General features: G+C 42.2%; 1 protein-coding gene across 1 annotated transcript; it reads right to left on the reverse strand.

The window, feature by feature from the left end:
- Positions 1 to 547: 547 nt before the first annotated feature.
- On the reverse strand, positions 548 to 15563 carry LOC308305639 (kelch-like protein 25; the record flags this gene model as incomplete). Its single annotated transcript, XM_080750470.1, has 9 exons — positions 548 to 758; positions 2433 to 2607; positions 6634 to 6825; positions 9285 to 9413; positions 10539 to 10670; positions 12050 to 12251; positions 13840 to 13983; positions 14303 to 14494; positions 15477 to 15563. 9 exons carry the CDS (start codon positions 15561 to 15563, stop codon positions 548 to 550), a joined length of 1464 nt encoding a protein of 487 aa, XP_080606596.1.
- Positions 15564 to 21706: the final 6143 nt, after the last annotated feature.

The following is a 21706-nucleotide window of genomic DNA, read 5'->3' on the forward strand; positions in this document are numbered from 1 at the left end:
GAAAAGAAAGCACTTTAATCTGATGGAGAAAACGACTAGAATCAATGTTCTGTGGATGAACAGGAAGTAGTGGTAGGGTGTGACTAAAAGGGATCTGGCGCCCTCTATCTTGCAACGCACTACTTTGTGCCAAAGTAGAATCATCCTAGATTCTAGTGTTTTATATCTATGGGTCATATCATCCTACATTCTAGTGTTTTATATCTATGGGTCCTATATCATCCTAGATTCTAGTGTTTTATATCTATGGGTCCAATATCATCCTAGATTCTAGTGTTTTATATCTATGGGTCCTACACCATCATAGATTCTAGTGTTTTATATCTATGGGTCCTATATCATCATAGATTCTAGTGTTTTATATCTATGGGTCATATCATCCTAGATTCTAGTGTTTTATATCTATGGGTCCCAACATCCTAGATTCTAGTGTTTTATATCTAATGGGTCCTATCATCCTAGATTCTAGTGTTTTATATCTATGGGTCCAATATCATCCTACATTCTAGTGTTTTATATCTATGGGTCCTACATCATCATCCTTGATTCATTCATCATCTTCGTCGTCGTCATCTTGATCATAATCACAGTATTCGTTGACGCCGTCAGCGTTGCGGTCGGTTGCCATGGAGGCAGCATCTCTCCTCATCCTGACTGACCAACACCTGTGATCAGAGTGACGGCTGCGCGTCTCCACGACACTTTCCCACCTGTCCGTCACTGCACAGTACCTCTCCACGTAAAGGTCAGGACCGGGACTGCACCAACAAAGACAAGTAGCCATGTAGTAAGGTAAACATAAGAAAATCTGCAAAGTAAATCGTTAACAAGAAATATCTTCACCAATGTGTTTCTAAAGGTGTGTAATAATATGTACTAAAAGGTTGAAATTCAACTCCCAGGGGAAACCTCATAAAAAATGATTTGTGTTTGTGTCCCATTAACTTTAAAAAATACAAAAAATAAATATGCTTTAAGTAGCATGTGAGGGGTCAATCTAGGGGTTTTTCATGATGCGGAATCCATTGCAAGCATTTGTTTAGCATGAAAAACTTTCCGTGGGCTACTAATGGCCCCTACAAAACGGTGAAAAGTGATGATTCATCACTAAAACCATCGTTTTGTGGGTCAGTTTTTAGCCCAAGGAATGTCTTCCATGCAAAACAAATGTTTGCAATGGATTCAGCATCATGAAAAACCCCTAATTTGACCCCTCACGTGCTACTTAAAGCATATTTATTTTTTGTATTTTTTTCCTGTATAGTAAATTAATGGGACACAAACACAAATCAGTTTGTTTATGAGGTTTCCCCCGGGAGTTGAATTTCAACCTTTTAGTACATATTATTACACACCTTTAGAAACACATTGGTGAAGAAATTTCTTGGTAACGATTTACTTCGCAGATTGGTCAAATATCTTATAAAATCCCCTTACTAATGAGAAACATTAATGGTGTGCACAAGAATCATTTCATTCATCAGTCATTGTATTTAGGGGCCCTAATTGGAAATGACAAAAAAATACATACACTAGCCTACATTTAATATGTATTATGTAGATGATGTGGGCAGCTATTTGTATTTATTAAAAAAAACAAAATTAATTAACGCTACGCTACGTTGTCTGGTTGTCATTGTTGTGGGTCAAAGCGACCGCTTGCTCCGCCCCGCGCTGCAAGACGAGCGCTCCTGTTCTCAATGTAACTGAATCTCAAACTAACTGTGACACACACACACACACACACACACACACACACACACACACACACACACACACACACACACACACACACACACATACACACACACACACACACACACAAAAGATCCTCGCCAGTAGGGGGCCCCTTGTTGTTAAATCCTGCGTATGGGTTTACAAAACCCTAGCTAATTACGTCAATGACAACAATCCACCTTGCATGGAGCAGCAGACTTAGCCTCGCAAGCCATCCCGAGTTACATCATCACCAATGTGCTTCCTTTCTCGGTCTGGTGTCCATCCAGTCTCTTTATTAGAATTTGGTTCTCAATTTCCAATCAAAAGGCTGCATTTCGAGCGAACCCGCCTCACACCGCTCCTGATTGGTCGAGCGGCTGCTACAGCTCTCGCATTTTGACAACAAACATGGCGGACCCCATGTCCGATGCGAGTTCACATATCGCAAATAAAAGCTGCATTAAGCGAAGTTTTATCTGAAATCAACGGCATCTCATAACTTAAAAACGAACAACAGTTTGCACCTTTGGAATTTCTGTCTGGAAAAGACGTATTTGATGTTCTCCCGACGATGTTTTGATGCGCTGATGACTACTAACTGGACCTGTCAGTCAAAGTTAGTAACTACGTCATCGCGTAATGCATCATCTATGGAGAACTCCCAGACTCTCCTTTTGGAGAGTCTGGCTGTTGCGAGGCTACAGCAGGCTCACTTGTGAGAACTTCTTATGTTCTCTTTCTGTCCCAGTATGTAGATGGTTCCGTCCACCACAGCCGCGGCAGGGTTGTAGCGTTTGGTTTGCATGGGTGAGCACATGGTCCACTGGTTGCTCTCCGGGTCGAAGCATTCCACCTCCACTGTTCCTGCCTCTGCTTCATTCTTACCTCCTATCAATAGACAAAGAGGAATTAGCTGGATTTAAAGCTTTAAAGACCCAATGAAATGACTATTTGGGGTATTTTATTTTGAAGTTTCAGTTTGAAAAGGAAGCCTGTGTGTTTCTGAACCAATCCGAGGGGACCAGCCCTTCAGGCGATGGGATTTAAAATCTGAGTAATGGGAGTAATGGGAGCCAGCAATGGGAAACAAACAGGTGAATGTAATCAAAGGTTCATTTATATGCAAGCGGACCTGTCTATGTCATCACTTTTTGAATTTCTGTTCACAGGAAGTAATTAAGAATGGCCTATTTAGGGACCTTTGAAATATACACAAAAATTGATTATTTTAAATTTTTTGGGCATCTACATCTAGTGTTAGGTATGGCCATATTATCACTACAGATATGCTCTAAAAGTGTGAAAAACATGTTTTTGATTTCACCCTGTCTTTAACCCTGCAAGGCCCAGCGTTGCTTTTTGGTAAAAAAAATTAAATCATAAAAAAAAAAAAAAAAAAAAGTTATAATTAGTTTTCCTGTTCTTTTTTTCACATTAACATCACCATTAAATCCTATTGTTTAGTATTACAATGCCATTGGCCACGATATTTGCATATAAATACTAGGGCTGGGATGCGATTAAAAATTTTAATCTAATTAATTACAGGCTCTGTGATTAATTAATCGCAATTAATCGCATTTTAATCGCACATCGTTATTTGACCTGAGAAGCATTTTTTTTCAAGTAAAACACATTTTGTTGTATGAGTGAATCAACGAGTGAGTTTTTTAAATCTAAATTTCGCATCCACTGGGCCAAGCAAAGCGCTCTGATCGGCTACTTCTCCCTTTGCGTTTGTTGTCTCTTCTTGGTTGGTGCATCGCTATGATCGGTATGCCTGAAACGGAAGGTTCTGTGGTGCAAAAACTAAGTGCGATTAAAATGAGTTAATTTTTTTAATCGCGTTAATTTTCTGTAATTAATTAATCGCAATTAATCAATTAAAGTCCCAGCCTTAATAAATACCCCTCACAGAGGCTGACATTCACACCTCCCAGAAAGGTTGAAATTCCATCGTCTGGACGAACAACATCTCACTTTTTAAAGTAAAATGCCTGTAATATATTAAAAAACGTCATCATTATAATGTCTAGAACATGATATGTTAATATTGTAAAAAATATCCCCAAAATGCAAATTAGAGCATGATTCATGATTTATGATTTTTTGGCCAGTAGAAATTAAATTTGGGTCTTGCAGGGTTAAAGCTGTTTGCAGTCACCAGATGGGGCTTTTCTCTATCTTGCGAAAAATGGTGAAAGAATCTGTCAAAGGTGTTGTGGGCCTACTAAGACATCTGTCAGAAATCAAACTAGGGGTTTTTCATGATCCTGAATCCAATGCAAGCATTTGTTTTGCACAAAAAACATTCCTTGGGCTAAAAAAGGCCCCACGAAGTCATCACTTTTCACAGTAGTGTGGGGGCCCTCTTGCTGCCATTTTTAGCCCAAGGAATGTTTTTTGTGCAAAACAAATGCTTGCATTGGATTCAGGATCATGAAAACCCCCTAGTTTGACCCCTCATATGCTACTTGAAGCAGATTTTGTATTATTTTACTGTATAGAAAGTCAATGGGACCCCAACCCTTAAAAATAAAAACATTGAGTGGCTAACGTGCTTTTTGGGAAAAGTATGTCCAAAGGAAACTTTGTGCAAAATTTGGTGCTTGTATCACAAAGTGAACGATTCTTCAACCAGTGAAAAATAGCAGATATACAAGTTTGTAGATCTGCTAAGTCGGGAAAATTTATTCTTTTATATCTTTAAAGCGAACGTCTCACATAACTAAAATTTTGCTTCTGGGTGGTCCCTGGAACTAAATATTTTGAGATGGGGTCCGTGGCGAAATAAATATCATTTTGGGGGTCCTTCACATGAAAAGGTTTGAGAACCGCTGACATAGTAGTCTCTCAAGAACAGACTAACTGAGCTCCAGTTAAGTGAAAAGGACCTTTTCTTTGACGATGGCTGGCCAGATTGCTGACATAGAAACACAGGTTTTTCAAAAAATATTAGAAGGATTCAAAAGACACTTATAGAATCGGGTCAAAATTCTAATTTTCTTCAAAAATAGCAGATCTACAAGCTTGTATATCTGCTATTTTTGAAGCGGTGGAAACCGCTTCCAATGAACGGCTTTGTGTGTATCACGCCCATATAAGGTCACTTCAGTTCAGAATGAACAGGCTTTTTCAAAAACAGATTTTCCGCTCCCTTATTACCTTATATGGTCAGTCCAGGCCAGAATGAACAGGTTTTCCTGTCCTGTATGTGCAAAATATCAGTCCAGAACCAATAGGTGTCGTAATGTGTTTCCCATGTCCATATATGGTCATTTCAGTTCAGAATGAACAGGTTTTATCTGTCCTGTACGTCCAGAATATGTTTGTAGTGTCCCTCCCGGTCTGATGAATGGATACTTTAAGGATTGGTCAAGCTTCACATGATAATTTGGCCCTCCATTCTTTATATATTCATTCAGAATATATAAAGAATGGATAGATCACAGAGTCCATAACTGTATAGATCACAGAGTTCATACTCTAGAACACATAGAATAAAGGTTCACCGCTTTATTCTATGGCCTTCAAGCTATTATACCAACTGTCATACCGGCTCTCCAAATACATTCAGAATAGAGGTTTTATCTGTCCACCGCTTCACTTCGAACCGAGGTTTGATTTTTCAATAGTTAAAGCATAAAATAATGATACACAATAGTGTGTACCCGTTCTAAATGGGTAAATTAAAGAACAGATATGTTACCTATAAGGTAGATCTTTCCGTGCAGCGTACAGGCAGCTGGACTAGAACGTGGAATCTGCATAGGAGGGACTGCAGTCCATTCCCCGCTCGTAGGGTTGTACTTGTTGGACACTGCAGAACTACCACGGACACCTAGGTTCCAGGAGAACGCACGCACGCACACACGCACGCACGCACGCACGCACGCACGCACGCACGCACGCACGCACGCACGCACGCAAAGACACACACAGAGAAAAACATTATTCATTGTCAAGAGGAAAAGGATGAATTGTGTAATAATACTTATACTGGTGTTGGGCCTGTGGAAAAGGGGCTTTAAGCCCCTTTTCCACAGGCCCAACACCACATCACTCCACACCACACCGCCCACTTGTGCCAGGTTTTCCACAGATATAAAAAGCTAGATGCCTCCTTCGGCTAGGGGGCGTATGCATTTAGCAACTAAAGGAATCTTCTTCACTTCCGTCTAAATTGCTTCCGCGTGCGTCACAGATAGGGAAGTTCACAGGCCAATCAGAGGCAGGTGGGGGCGTGTCTTTTCGCACGCAGCCTGTGAGAACAGCTGAGCAGCGCAACATGGGAACTGGCTCTGTTGAATTGAATTGTGGTCCTTGGATAAGTCCTGGAAAAGTCGCGCTGTGATTGGCCAGTAGTCACTTTGACTGACAGCGTTCCCTTAGTTTTTTCAGGAAGTCCGGACAAGATCTTTTGCACATCGCTCCAATTAACTGCAGAGGAGAACGAGGCATCTAGCTCTTTATATCTGTGAGGTTTTCCACTACAAGGACCTGGCCTGGGTAGAGTGGTGTGAAAGTGGTACTAAACGTGGTACTAAAAATCTATCTAGAGTAGGTCTGAGATAGGCCAAACACTTCATAATGACTGATCACGCACTGACTTTTCATTTAGACCACCAAGATATAGTTGTAATAGATTCTATTGTGTTATAACCACTATTATAATCTATTATAGTGTATTATAATTATCATAGTAATACTGTACATTAATACTTTATAGTATATTATAATCACAGTTATAATCCATTATAGTGTATTATAATTTAGGATAGTTGTAATACTAATTTATATTGTATTATAATCACAGTTAAAAGGGTCAATTTGTTTCTTACTGATAGGGGTACTTTTGTGTAGTGTAGTGTGGTGCTAAAGCTTAAGCTGCAGTCGAAAAGGGGCTTTATATACCGAAAACGTAGATCAGTCCATCCAGAGCCACCAGTGCAGAGCCTCTGGAATCAAAGTCTGGCATGTGGACAGACTTCATGAGCTGCCAGGTGTCGGTGGCCGGGTCGAATCGCTCCACCGAGTCCTTCAGCCACCGATGATTGGACCCCCGGCCTCCCAGAGCGAACACACAGCCTTCCAGCATCACCAGGCCTAGGGGAGGTTGAGGCACAAGCGTAATTCGTATAGGGTTGATGGGTTTAATAAACCCAAGGGCCCCCCTACTGGGGACAGTAGGGGGACAGTAATTCATAGGCTATTATATCGCCGTTGTCGGGTGAAAACCTTGTATTTCCAAAACCGTTCATTTTGCATTTTTCATTTTAAAAATGATTTAAACTAGTGAAAACAGCCGATCTACAAGCACACAACGCCTCGGACCGCGAGGCATTGTGTGCTTGTAGATCTGCTGTTTTCACTACTTTAGTGCGACAGCCTTGTCTGATGAAGCAGGGCTTTGCTTTGCGAAAGAACGTACAAATTTGAAACTTGGAGGTACAAGGTTTACACCCGACAACGCCGATATGTATTTAGCCATTTCCAATATATTAGGGGTCTCTAATCTCCTAATCTATGGGCCCCCCTCACAGCAGTACAGGGCCCTTTTGATCTGAAAACCCATGCAGAATAAGATCTAATTTCGCCCCTGGGTTGAGGGAAAAGGAACACATGTCTGCTATGGATCATGACTTCTAAACAAGTTGGTAAACAAGTTTTGGAACACTAGATGTGCCATGGTGATTCACCAGGAAACCATATGCGGGGAAGTTGTGTTCAAACAGTTCAGAACTGAACTGAAAAGGCAAAGAACACTGGACTCAAAACAAAAACAAAATTACTCAAGCCATGGCACCTTTTGGCACTTTAAAAAGTACTGTTAAAAAAATAAAAATAAAACTCTATGTTCTATTCCTCCATATTTATTATATTTCTATTTCTTGTATTTATAGGCCTTTTTGGCTTTGATGTAAAAAAAGGGAGGGATAAAAAAAAGGAGAAGTAATGCCCTTACATGTATTACAATTGTGTAATTACTGTATGATTGTTTTCATATGCCTTTTTTACTGCTTGAAAATAATGTAAATCCTGCAAAATTTTCAATAAAGTTTGTTTAAAAAGGAAAAGGAACAAGAGAACTAGATCAATAACTGTTTGTGTATGGCAGGGGTTTTCAAAGTGGGTGACGGGGCACCCTGGGGTGCCGTGACGGCAGTCCAGGGGTGCCGCGAGATAATGTGATCATATTTGGAATTTATTTGGACACTTGAAAAAAGTCAGTTCTAACCAAAATGTCTATTATCTCAACGATTTCCGCGCAACATAATCACTAAAATATTGTCACTGTTGGGCAGAAACCTCGTATCTCCAAGTTTCTTTTGTTAAAGCAAAGCCCTGCTTCATCATACAGGACTGTCGCACAAAACTATTGAAAACAGCCGATGTGTTTGCAGATCTGCTGTTTTCACTAGTTTAGTACATTTTATAGATGATAATACAAAACTAACGGTTTTTGACACAAGGTTTCCACCCGACAACGACGATATGCTATAAATATAAGGTGCTGGGAGTTAAAATTATAATGTAGGGGTGCCTCGGATTAAAACAATATTTATGGGGTGCCCTGAGACAAAACAGTTTGGGAACCCCTGGTGTATGGTACTAGTGGTACAGTACAGTAACTGTTTAGGCGGGGGCGTTAGGGATATGTCGTGCTAATCAGTCTAAAAGCGCCAAATGTTGCACCGTTGTAGCCCAGGGCATGCTCTAATGATTTAGCTAGGGCGCCCAAGTCAGCGACCTTCGGGATCGCCACAGCGGCCAAATCAAGTTGGGCTCCCATCGACTTTCTGCAGGAGGAAAATACCCAGATTTTTTTTTTCTTTTCTGGGTATTTAAGTAGGATGTGAGGGGTTTAACTAAGGGTTTGTCATGATGCTGAATCCATTGCAATTTGTTTTGCACAAAAAACATTCCTTGGGCTAGAAATGGCCCCCCCATCACTTTTCATCACTAAACCATCGTTTTGACCTTGCTTATTGTAAATCGCCCCGGATCAAGAGGGCCTTCTAAATGCGTAAAGGACAACTTTAGTTTTTTACAACAAGGGTTCATATTTTAGATTGTAATTAGAGAAAAGAAGAAGTGAGTGTTAAAATGTTTTAATTTGCTTCGTTCTATTGTTTTATCGCGTTTGTTGTGCTAAAATGTGGGGCATGCATACACATGGGGGCATGTGTACATTATAAGTGGCTAAATATGTATTTTTAGACACAATAAGCCAGCAGTTTCTTTATTGCTATTTACAGTAACACTTCTAGCCCCATAAGTCACATCCAACCATGAAAGGTTGTGTTGTATCTTGGGAATGGGCTTATTCTGTGTAAAATTACATATTTAGCCACTTGTACGCATGCCCCCAACCACTGAAATAAGAATCTCTAAAACAATAGAAAGAAGTAAATGAAAAAAACGTTAACACTCATGTTTTATATTCTTTAATTACAATCTAAAATATGAACCCTTGTTGTCAAAAAACTAAAGTTGTCCTTTAAATGTGTAAATTGTTATTCCAGAACAAAGTTAAATCTAAAGTCATAGCTCAACAGTCTTACCATGACAATAGCGTGCCTCATTCATGGGAGCCATCTTGGACCAACAGTTCCATTGAAGGTCATAGCGCCACATCTTCTTGCTCGCACCATTAGATCGTGTTCCAGACACGTAGACCACAGTGCCTATGTCTTTAGAGGAGCAGAACCATTAGATTGTGTTCCAGACACGTAGACCACAGAGCCTATGTCTTTAGAGGAGCAGAACCATTAGATTGTGTTCCAGACACATAGACAACAGAGCCTATGTCTTTAGAGGAGCAGAACCATTAGATCGTGTTCCAGACACGTAGACCACAGAGCCTATGTCTTTAGAGGAGCAGAACCATTAGATTGTGTTCCAGACACATAGACAACAGAGCCTATGTCTTTAGAGGAGCAGAACCATTAGATTGTGTTCCAGACACATAGACCACAGAGCCTATGTCTTTAGAGGAGCAGAACCATTAGATTGTGTTCCAGACACGTAGACCACAGAGCCTATGTCTTTAGAGGAGCAGAACCATTAGATCGTGTTCCAGACACGTAGACCACAGAGCCTATGTCTTTAGAGGAGCAGAACCATTAGATTGTGTTCCAGACACATAGACAACAGAGCCTATGTCTTTAGAGGAGCAGAATTACAATGAGTTATGACTCCACTATTAACTCACTGACTGTCACATAATTATGTGTTAAATGGTAAATACTGTAAATATACAGCAGAATTGTAACTTTTTCCAGTGCTACACTGTTAACCCATTTAGGCCTAGAATTATTGAATGCTTTAACCAGTGAAATGCTTTCTGCTATTTTTGAAAAAGTCGTGAAAATTATGGGCAAATCTTTGAATATATGTATTTTCAAAGCGAACTTTTGTAACTCAAATTTTGCTTGGGTGGTCCCTGGAACTAGATATTTTGAGATGGGTGTCCTTGGCCAAATACATATCATTTTGGGGGTCCTTCACATGAAAAGGTTTAAGCACCACTGACATAGTAGTGTCTCAAGAACAGACTAACTGAGCTCCAGTTGAAGTGAAAAGGACATTTTCTTTGACGATGGCTGGCCATATTGCTGACATAGAAACATAGGTTTTTCAAAAAATCTCAGAAGGATTCACGATTTTCACGATTTTTCTAAAATAGCAGATCGTATATCTGCTATTTTTCAATATTTAAAGCATCAAATAATGATACACAATACTGTGTACCTGTTCTAGCTCAATTCAGAGGCAAGGAAATCATTACAGGTGACTCTGATGACGGTATCCCTCACCTGACGTAACGACGTTTGGCTCTCTCCCTGCGTGGTAGGGGAAATCACTTGCCACACGCTTCCATAGTTTCGTCCGGGGATCAAAGCTCTCGGCGTAGGGATGGTAATCTTCTTCGGACACGGCAATAATCACTTCAAGAAGCAGTGGAGAAGGAGGCAAGCCAGAGGAGATGTAAGAGCTCAAAGAGTAAACTAAACACATTCACTTAAAGGTGTATTCAGTGATAATGAAAGTGGCCGGGGGTCATCTTGTCCCTTACTGACAGTGTGGAAATAGTTTTTTATAGATTTTTTACACCATTATAACGTTCTCGTTTTGATCATTAGACCCAATCACTGAATATCGGTAGGCCTACGTCTCCAGCTTCAGGATATGTATGATACTGATTTACTACCAGACTGTGGCATTTTATTAGTTCAGTAATTTACAATCTAGGCATTTAGCAGACGTTCTTAATTCAGAGTGACTGTGGTTCTCAAAACTTGTATTTTGACCATCATAACATAACTACGGCCATACTCTACCCTGATTGGTCGAGGACTGGCTGGCCACCTCTGAAAACCGAATCTAGCTATGCTCGTAACACGGGCCATGGTGGAAGTCCTTATATGGTCAGCGCACATTCTAGTGAGGAGAATGAATGGAAAATTTACCAATTATATTTTTATGTGAATGAAATACAATCACTGAATATACCCTTAACCACTTCTAAATAGTGGTAGCAGATCTACAAGCCTACACGTCTGCTATTTTCATTGACTGTTCACCCCGGAAAAACAGGGCTGCTAGGGTTGATGTGGTTAATACACAGGACCAGACAGTGGTTAATGGCCGGCCAGCATCATGGAGGCCAATCATGTTTGCTCATTGAAAGCTGCCTGTTATAGCGCCACCATGAGGCTGATTTGAAAAATGTGGGGCAGAGGTTCTGAATTGGCATCCAGGGAGTGTGTGTGCTCAGTTTGGCAGCGATTGGGCCAACGGCGCCGGAGATTAGCTGGTAACAACCAGGCCACACAAATCGGCCTGTTATAGCGCCACCATGAGGCTGATTTGAAAAATGTGGGGCAGAGGTTCTGAATTGGCATCCAGGGAGTGTGTGTGCTCAGTTTGGCAGCGATCGGGCCAACGGCGCCGGAGATTAGCTGGTAACAAACTTGGAGGACGGACGGACAGACGCACGGACGCACGCACGGACGCACGCACGCACACACAGACAGGGCGAAAACATAGTCTCTCCCTGCCTTCGGCTGGTGGAGACAATAAGTTTATATTTTTGAAAGGCAGAGTACCTAGGGTGTCCTACAGTAGCACCTGTGGTCCTAATGTGGTCCTACGGTAATGTGGTTTTACGGTAGTAATGTGGTCCTACGGTAATGTGGTTTTACGGTAGTACCTGTAATCCTACGGTAGTAATGTGGTCCTACGGTAGTACTGTAATCCTACGGTAGTAATGTGGTCCTACAGGGTGGTGCTGTGTTACTATGGCAGGACAGTGGAGGCAGGGTACCTGTGGTCCTACGAGGTGGTGCTGTGTCTCGGTAGGACCCCAGACCCCAGTCCTCAGCCTCAGAGAGCAGTCTCTGGTTGGTCTGGTATCTCTCAGAGAAGAAGCTCTGACAGTCCTGGGATCTTTTCATCTCATCCAGACACTCCATCACAGTGTGGAGGTAGGAGGGGCTGAGGAGAGGCACACGGATGCTCTCCAGAACCTTAAAATAATAAATTACAGTTCAATTTGGGCTTTGTTGGCATGAGAAAACATACGTTTACATTTCCAAAGCAGAAGTGTACACAATACAATACCAGTAAGACTCCCTAAGGGCGAGAAGCGACCGTCAGGGTGGGCGGAAACAACAGACTTGTAAGAGGGCGGGGCTTCAACAATTGCAGCTCATTCTTATTGGTCGTCTAAGTCAAGACACCAAGTTTCGAGACGGTACCGTGCTGCGAACTGGAGTTATGGCTGTTTAAGGCCCAGCCAATAGGAAGAAAGAGGGGGTGGGGCTTCAACAATTGCATCTCATTCTTATTGGCCGTCTAAGTCAAGCCACCAAGTTTCGAGACTGTACCGTGCTGAAAACTGGAGTTATGGCTGTTTAAAGCCCAGCCAATAGGAAGAAAGAGGGGGCGAGGCTTCAACAATTGCAGCTCATTCTTATTGGCCGTCTAAGTCAAGGCACCAAGTTTCGAAACGGTACCGTGCTGCGAACTGGAGTTATGGCTGTTTAAAGCCCAGCCAATAGGAAGAAAGAGGGGCTGCGAACTGGAGTTATGGATCACAGTCTGGAGAGCCTCCTATCTCCAAGGGGAGGTGGGACATAGAAAGCGACTGGAACACATCCACGGCTTCCGATTGGTCTGTGGTGCGGGGCGTGTGTATTGGCTGGCTGATGACGTAGCTCATCAACCCTAGCCTCGCGTAGCCAGGCTTTACTCATCTGCGAAGAGAAAAGCCTGGTGACAATATAAGGCAGAAAGCGTTCAACTTCCGCCGTGTGAGCTTCCACGGAAGTGAGCTTCCCCGGTTTTCCCCTAACGTAACAACTTCCGTTAAACGCAGCACTAGAAATCTTGGAATCAACCGGAAGGCATATTGTCTACAGGGTGCATCAACCCTAACCCTACTCTGATTAGTTGGAACAACGTCCAATCAGCAACAACAGGCCTCGTCACAACTGATGTTCAGAAATACGAGTCAATTTCATTTCCAGACTGCGATGCTCACAACGTGTTGTGAGCTTGTAGATCTGCTATTTTCACAATAGAGCCTTGTTATACAAAATGCAATCAATGCCTAAATTCTGCTCATATTATTATTTTGGGGTCGCAGCCTGAAAGGTTGAGCACCACTGTACTAGTTCAACAGGATACCAGCTCAACAACACCATATATGGTGTGTCAATATGGCCCCATTTAGACTGCAGTCAAATCCTGCCTGAATCAGATTTATTTCTCAAAGTCCGATCTTTTGGGCCGAATGTTCACACTGCATTTGCAAGTGACACAGTGTAAAACTTAAGCTGAACTATTGTTTAGTTTTCATAACACCCTGAAAATGCAAATGTCGCACTCTGACGTTTTTGGACAGTTTGATATGTGACTTGGCTCGTTAGTTCAGGTTAGTGCATTCAGACTGAGACACATCTTTAGAAATCAGATCTGAATCAGTTTTGAAACCACCTCTGGATTTCATGTGACCTGTCTGCATTTAGACTAATTTAAGCAAATCCGATTCCAATCTGGATTTGGCTGGCAGTGTAAATCCGGCCTAAGAGACTTACAGTAGAAGTGACTGACCTTGTCAGCGGTCTGCCTGCGGTCAGTACACATGTTTAACCACAAGAGGGCAGCATCAAATACCATGTCCTCCTCTGGCACATTGAGATGATCACTGGAGAGGATCTCTGTCACTTTGTCCACAGAGAGAGAGAGGAACGCCTCCTGGTGGTAAAGAAAGACATTACACCAAGTATGAGTACTATTAATCACATATCAGTTATATGTGATACACAGTGATGTTGACAAAGACAGTCCATACATTTAGAAACATATGTTTATTTGAATCAACACTGTCTTCAGTTCATGTAGGATTATTTTAATATTCGGCAATGACTTTCTATGGGCTGGCTTGCAGTACACCGTTCTCCCTTACCCGAAGTGGGGCCGCTGTCTCAATTGTGGGCGTGAATTCGTAGGAGCCCGTGTGTGTCTATTGAGTCAGTTTAGCTGCTGACGGCTAGCGGTAACCAAACAAACACACCTGCTTGTAGAGGACACTGAAGTATTCCAGGATGTAATCCATGCTGCATTTCTCCAGCTCCTGACAGGAGTACTGCTCAGCCAACAGGTTGATCTCCACACAGTTGTTAACGTTTATGTGGCGATACATGAACTGACAGCAGGCTTCTCTGACGTCTGGGACATCCATCAGGTTTGCTCCTGCTAGCAGGGCCTAGATAAAAAAATAATAAATAAAAAATAAACACAAAAAATATTATTTGCGCTACAGATGTGTGCAAGGGGCACAGTGGCACAGTAGGGAGCGCCGTCTCCTCACAGCTAGAAGGTCCTGGGTTCGATTCCCGCTGTGGACGGAGTTGTGGGGGAGGAATAAATGGTATTGTTATTAAGTTAAATAAATATGGATATGGATAAATCCATAACCAAAATAAGACAGAGACGAGCCAAAGGACAATCAACAAATTGCTGTATTGAAGAGAGTCAGACAAAGAGACAAAGCAGTGAGCGTACCATCCTAGTGGCAGCTTGCTAATTCTCTCTTCCAAAATGTTAACATATAAGGAATACAGTATATGACAGCTAGATCGTGGGACTCATTGATTCATTCCCATATCATAACAAGAAGACAGAGACACGTAGTGTGGCTCTGTATATTTCCACTAGCCTGAACCTACAGTACAACCAAAACATGGTCAGGGTAACAAGGACATATACTGTAGGTTCAGACAGTAGTTCATAATATAACCTGTATGGTCATATGAGCCTCATACACAAATCATACATTTATGTATCATAAATCATATCTAACAGGTATAACGACTAAATTGTGGAGAAAAAAAGACAGATATGTAGGACAGGAATGGAGACCATAAATAAAGTTCATGATGATTAAACCTTACCTGCACATTAACTGTGGAGATGGACACCTCTGAAGTGATTAAACCTTACCTGCACATTAGCTGTGGAGATGGACACCTCTGAAGTGATAAAACCTTACCTGCACATTAGCTGTAGAGATGAACACCTCTGAAGTGATAAAACCTTACCTGCACATTAGCTGTAGAGATAAACACCTCTGAAGTGATAAAACCTTACCTGCACATTAGCTGTAGAGATGAACACCTCTGAAGTGATAAAACCTTACCTGCACATTAGCTGTAGAGATAAACACCTCTGAAGTGATAAAACCTTACCTGCACATTAGCTGTGGAGATGGACACCTCTGAAGTGTAGGCAAAGCTCAGCAACATGTGGACCACCTCAGGTTCCACTCCATCCATGTTAACCCTTTTCTGTGTGGACTCCACCATGCCGCTGGTAAACATGGCCTGTGTGGGTCAGAAAAAACATGGAGTCAAATAAAACTAGTCAGTCCTGGAGGGTTGTTAAGGAGAACCATAGACTGTAAGGATCAGTACATCCATCCATCCATCCATCCATCTTCAACCGCTTATCCGGAATCGGGTCGCAGGGGTAACAGTTCCAACTGAGACCTCCAGGTTTCCTTATCCCGAGCAACTTCCTCCACTCCCTCAGGGAGTATACCGAGGCGTTCCCAAGCCAGTTTGGAGATATAATCCCTCCATCTGGTCTTTGGTCTGCCACGGGGTCTCCTCCCAGTGGGACGTGCATCGAGGACCTTCCTAGGAAGGCGCTCGGGAGGCATCCGTACTAGATGCCCGAACCACCTCAGCTGACTCCTTTCCAAGTGTAGGAGCAGTGGTTCTACTCCAAGTCTCTCTCGGGTGACTGAACTCACCCTATCTCTAAGGGAGATACCAGCCACCCGTCTGAGGAAACCCATTTCGGCCGCTTGCACCCGCAACCTTATACTTTGGGTCATGACCCACACTTCATGACCATAGGTGAGAGGAAGGAAGATTGCTCGGTAGACAGAGAGCTTTGCCTTCCGGCTCAACTCTTTTTTCTTCACCACAGTGCGATTTAGCGACTGCAAAACCGCTCCTGCTGCTCCGATTCTGCGGCTGATCTCCTTCTCCGTCTTCCCCTTTCTCTCATTCGTGAACAAGACCCCGAGATACTTAAACTCCTTCACCGGATCAGTACAGGTCATTTTAATTACTGCTCAATTTAACACTTGTTTCTTTACTTTCTGGGGTTGTGTGATGAACAATGTCATAACCTCAACAATACCTCCAAATCCAAATACCTACATAGCTATGATTGAATATGTCTATGGTTTCACATTTATATTTCAGTAAAAACAGCACATCATAGGTAAACAGTGCACTTATTCTACATTGCACAGACCAGTAGACAGAGCACTCTGGCCACGTTCAGGTGTTTAGACAGATATCTGGTGTTGTGTTTATAGACGTTCAGGTGTTTAGACAGATATCTGGTGTTGTGTTTATAGACGTTCAGGTGTTTAGACAGATATCTGGTGTTGTGTTTATAGACGTTCAGGTGTTTAGACAGATATCTGGTGTTGTGTTTATAGACGTTCAGGTGTTTAGACAGATATCTGGTGTTGTGTATAGACGTTTGTGTCCCCTCTCAAACGAGCACTTGTCTGTTCGGGTAACCTGAAAGCAAACTCCACCTGCCTGAAAGTTTTATTCACCTGCCGGGGGCAAGCCTTACCTTTGTTTTATTTACCTGCTAGGGGCAGGTGGGCAAGCCTTACCTTTGTTTTATTTACCTGCTAGGGGCAGGTGGGGAAGCCTTACCTTTGTTTTATTTACCTGCTAGGGGCAGGTGGGCAAGCCTTACCTTTGTTTTATTTACCTGCTAGGGGCAGGTGGGGAAGCCTTACCTTTGTTTTATTTACCTGCTAGGGGCAGGTGGGGAAGCCTTACCTTTGTTTTATTTACCTGCTAGGGGCAGGTGGGCAAGCCTTACCTTTGTTTTATTTACCTGCTAGGGGCAGGTGGGGAAGCCTTACCTTTGTTTTATTTACCTGCTAGGGGCAGGTGGGCAAGCCTTACCTTTGTTTTATTTACCTGCTAGGGGCAGGTGGGGAAGCCTTACCTTTGTTTTATTTACCTGCTAGGGGCAGGTGGGGAAGCCTTACCTTTGTTTTATTTACCTGCTAGGGGCAGGTGGGGAAGCCTTACCTTTGTTTTATTTACCTGCTAGGGGCAGGTGGGGAAGCCTTACCTTTGTTTTATTCATCCCCCGGGGGCTGCTTACAGTGCTTAGCAGTAATTCTACATTAGCTATGGCACAACTTAAAGGTATATTCAGTGATTGTATTTCATTCAAATAAAAATATAATTGGTACATTTTCCATTCATTCTCCTCACTAGAATGTGTGCTGACCATATAAGGACTTCCACCATGGCCCGCGTTACGAGCATAGCTAGATTTGGTTTTCAGAGGTGGCCAGCCAGTCCTCGACCAATCAGGGTAGAGTATGGCCATAGTTATGTTATGATGTTTATTGTTTAGTTATGATGGTCAAAATAAAAGGTTTGAGAACCACAGTCGCTCTGAATTAAGAATGTCTGCTAAATGCCTAGATTGTAAACTACTGAACTCATAAAATGCCACAGTCTCGTGGTAAATCATATCCTGAAGCTGGAGACGTAGGCCTACCGATATTCAGTGATTGGGTCTAATGATCAAAACGAGAACATTATAATGGTGTAAAAAATCTATAAAAAACTGTCCCCCGAAAGTGACCCCCGGCCACTTTCATTATCACTGAATACACCTTTAACTATGCCACTCAACGTGTTGACAGGAACTGTAGTAGAAATATTTATAGACTGTCAAATGTGTATCCTACTTACAGTATATTCAACTTTGTAGAATTTAGTTTAAAGCAAATCTCACACTAATGTAGATTTGCCTGCAGCTGTCAAACCAACAGCTGACATCCTCCTGTGACTTCTACCTCTCTGTGTCAGCATGATCTGTACTGTGTGGAACTATTTCTATGTTGCTTTATCTTTAGAACATAACCTTGTAAGACCATGTTACCATCTTAGAATAGCATCTCTGTCAGAATGGACAATAAGAGCTGTATGATAATGGTGCAGGGGAGGCAGAATGGACTATAAGAACTGTATGGTAATGGTACAGGGGAGGGTTGTGCCCGGAGGGGCTGACAGGACAGGCCAGGAGGCCTGCTCCTCTGATGCTGTGTAATGCTGTATACTCTGTTCAACTTTTTGCCCTTAAAATCTTTGTCAATTCTTCAAATCTTTCATCCTTGTGGAACATTAATATTTTTCTATTACAGAACAGCGGTCTCAAAGAGAACAGGGTAATAGGCTTACTTTCCAGGCAAAGAAAGCTAAAACGCCTAGACCAATGGTTCTCAACCTGTGCTACGTGTACCACTGGTGGAACATGGGCCCCCTCTGGTGGTACTCAAGAGGAGTTTCCCAAATAAGAAAAAATACATATTAGTGAAATATTCATATTATACTACAGGTAGTTTTTCTGACCAAGCAATGTGTTGAAATAGGCTCTCCAGCCATGCTGAAATGAGCATGAGGGCACACCTAGCCGCTAGTAGAGGATTTGAGAACGGATCAATCACATTAGAAATATCATCAGTTTGCATGGGAAGTGGTAGCTAAATCTGGCCGATGACAATCAAATTATTGGCTTAGAAATGCAACAAAAAAGAATGAATTCAAGAAATAAATGTGCCTTCTGTGTTAACTGTGCACTAGGCTAGGTTTACACACCTGTATTTTAACATCAGTTATTATGGTGGTACTTGGAGAGACAGATCTTTTCTGAGGTGGTACTTGGCATAAAAAGGTTGAGAACCACTGCACTAAACCCAATGAAATGTGTGTATTTACCTGAAAGTAGGAGCTGATGGAGGCCAGTACAACTCTATGGCAGGGGAACTCCTGTCCCTCACAGCACAGAATCACATCACAGAAAACCTTGTTGAGTCGTAGACGGTTTAGTCCCTCTAACAGCTTGTTAGGATGCTTGTCTAGCTTCCTAGTTTCCTCCAGAAGGCAGGAGGGTGAAGCAGCATCCACCAGAATCCTTTTAGCCATGATGTCTCCCTTCTAGAGCAGCCTGAGGAGATGGAATACATGTTTGATAGAGCAGCATGAGGAGATGGAGATCTTCAGTTACTGGACTAAGAGAGGAAACAACCGTTTTGTCTACCCAGGACGGAGATGCGAGCGACTAGGAAAGTATTTTGTTCCGGCTGCCCTTAAGCTGTACAAGGAGACACACAGCAGTCGATCGACGAGGATTACCTTCCTAACCTAGGATGACAGAACTATAGTTGTACTGACTCTGACCTCTAAGGACCTTCCAGGGAGGGTGCTCATGTGCGTCTGGCTGTGACACCCTTTCTATTTTTCTTTTTCCTTTCGAGTTGTTTTTTTCGCACTGATGTTTTGACACTGCACTATTAGGTTGTGTTAGTAGTTTTTGAGTATTTTTGCTTGTGTTTGACATGATAGTGAGATACTTGTTGCACTAACTAACATTGACTGCTATGGTCACTTTGTTTTGGACACTACTTTTTTGATGCAAAAGGCTAGTCATTGCTAGTTGCACTAACTAGCATTTACTGCTATGGTCACTTTTGATTTGGACACTGTACCATTTGTGCTTAAGGACACTTTATGTATATATAAATGTATATATTATTTGTAGGGCTGGGATGCGATTAAACATTTTAATCTAATTAATTACAGGCCCTGTGATTAATTAATCGCAATTAATCGCATTTTAATCGCACAATGATTTTTGACCTGAGAAGTATTTTTTTCAAGTAAAACACATTCACTCGTACCTGTTGTACAAGTGAATCAACAAGTGAGTTTTTTAAATCTAAATGTCACATCCACTGGGCCAAGCAAAGCGCTCTGATCGGCTACTTCTCCCTTTGCGTTTGTTGTCTCTTCTTGGTTGGTGCATCGCTATGATCGGTATGCCCGAAACTGAAGGTTCTGTGGTGCAAAAACTAAGTGTGATTAAAATGTGTAAAATGTTTTAATCGCGTTAATTTTCTGCAATTAATTAATCACAATTAATCAGTTAAAGTCCCAGCCCTAATTATTTGTTCCCTCTCTTGATGTACCTTGCTCTTTACTGTACTCTGTTCTTGTTTTTTCTTTTATCTTTTTCTTACTTCTCTGTAACTTTGTAAATAACCTTATACTGCTGTGCTGCCTCTGGGCAACTGATTTTCCCCCTTGGGATAATAAAGGTATCTATCTAAACCCTCTATAATTGGTAAAAGTTACTTACAATAGACGTACTTGATACAGTCTTTTTATCAATCTCTATCAAATGGCTTTGCCAAAAAATAGCAGATCTACAAGCTCACAACGCGTCGCAATCCCCAAAACACCCTCGCCCCGGGTCAAATTCAGAGCGGTTGCTCGGTATCAACAGTGTCCCCAAAGGTGAGGGGACATTCAGGACCTTCTTCCCCCTCTGTCTCTCACACACCTGGCACACATGCAGGGGCGTCACAAGGGGTAGGAAAGTGGGACTGAGTTACCAGGGCCCAAGGTGGAGGGGCCCTATGTGACGGAGAGAGTTGCAGCCCCAGCCTTGAAGCCTCAAAAGTCTAGTATCTCCCCCAGACCAAAGAGATGTCTCTTTGGTCTAGTGGTTAAGATATTGGACTTACGTGTGGGAGACCCGGGTACGAACCCGGGTGGGGAGGTTCGGATCACCTCCGTTACACTTAGTAACTTTACCCGAGTGCCGCGCTGCGAGCTTGTATATCTGCTATTTTTGAAAAGTCATGAAAATGTGCGCAAATCTTTGAATATATGTATTTTTTAAGTGAACATTTGTAACTCAAATTTTGCTTCTGGGGGGTCCCTGGAACTAGATATTTTGAGATGGTGGGTCCTTCACATGAAAAAGTTTGAGCATCACTGACATGGAAACATAGGTTTCTTGGCACACATTTTCACAATTTTTCAAAAATAGCAGATCTACAAGCTCGCAGCGCGGCACTCGGTGCCGCGCTGTGAGCTTGTATATCTGCTATTTTTCAATAGTTAACATTCATGGGGGGCCCGCAGTGAATCCTTGTACCCAGGGCCCAGAATTTGGTGTGACGCCCCTGCACACATGGCAGCATGTGTTGTTAAAATATTTCAAAAATATTCTACATTGGGCACGAAAAAGAAAATACAAAAAAATACAAAAAATACAAAGATACAAAAATGAAAATAGCAGATCTACAAGCTCACAACCAATAATAGTAGCTTATATTTTGGGCTTGTTTTCATAGACATGGTTGCTTATGATGCTGCTATGAATTCAGAGCTGCTGTTCACCACTCCTGTTGCTTACAATAAGCAGACATGGCAACACTGGCTCAAGACATGCAGGCAAAACAACAGCCAGTCTGTCTGTCTGTCTGTCTGTCTGTCTGTCTGTCTGTCTGTCTGTCTGTCTGTCTGTCTGTCTGTTGAGTTTATTTATACAGTTTTATGCACTTTAAGATTGA

This window comes from Nannobrachium achirus, assembly GCF_963921795.1.
Source record: "Nannobrachium achirus genome assembly, chromosome: 1".
Lineage (NCBI taxonomy): Eukaryota > Metazoa > Chordata > Actinopteri > Myctophiformes > Myctophidae > Nannobrachium > Nannobrachium achirus.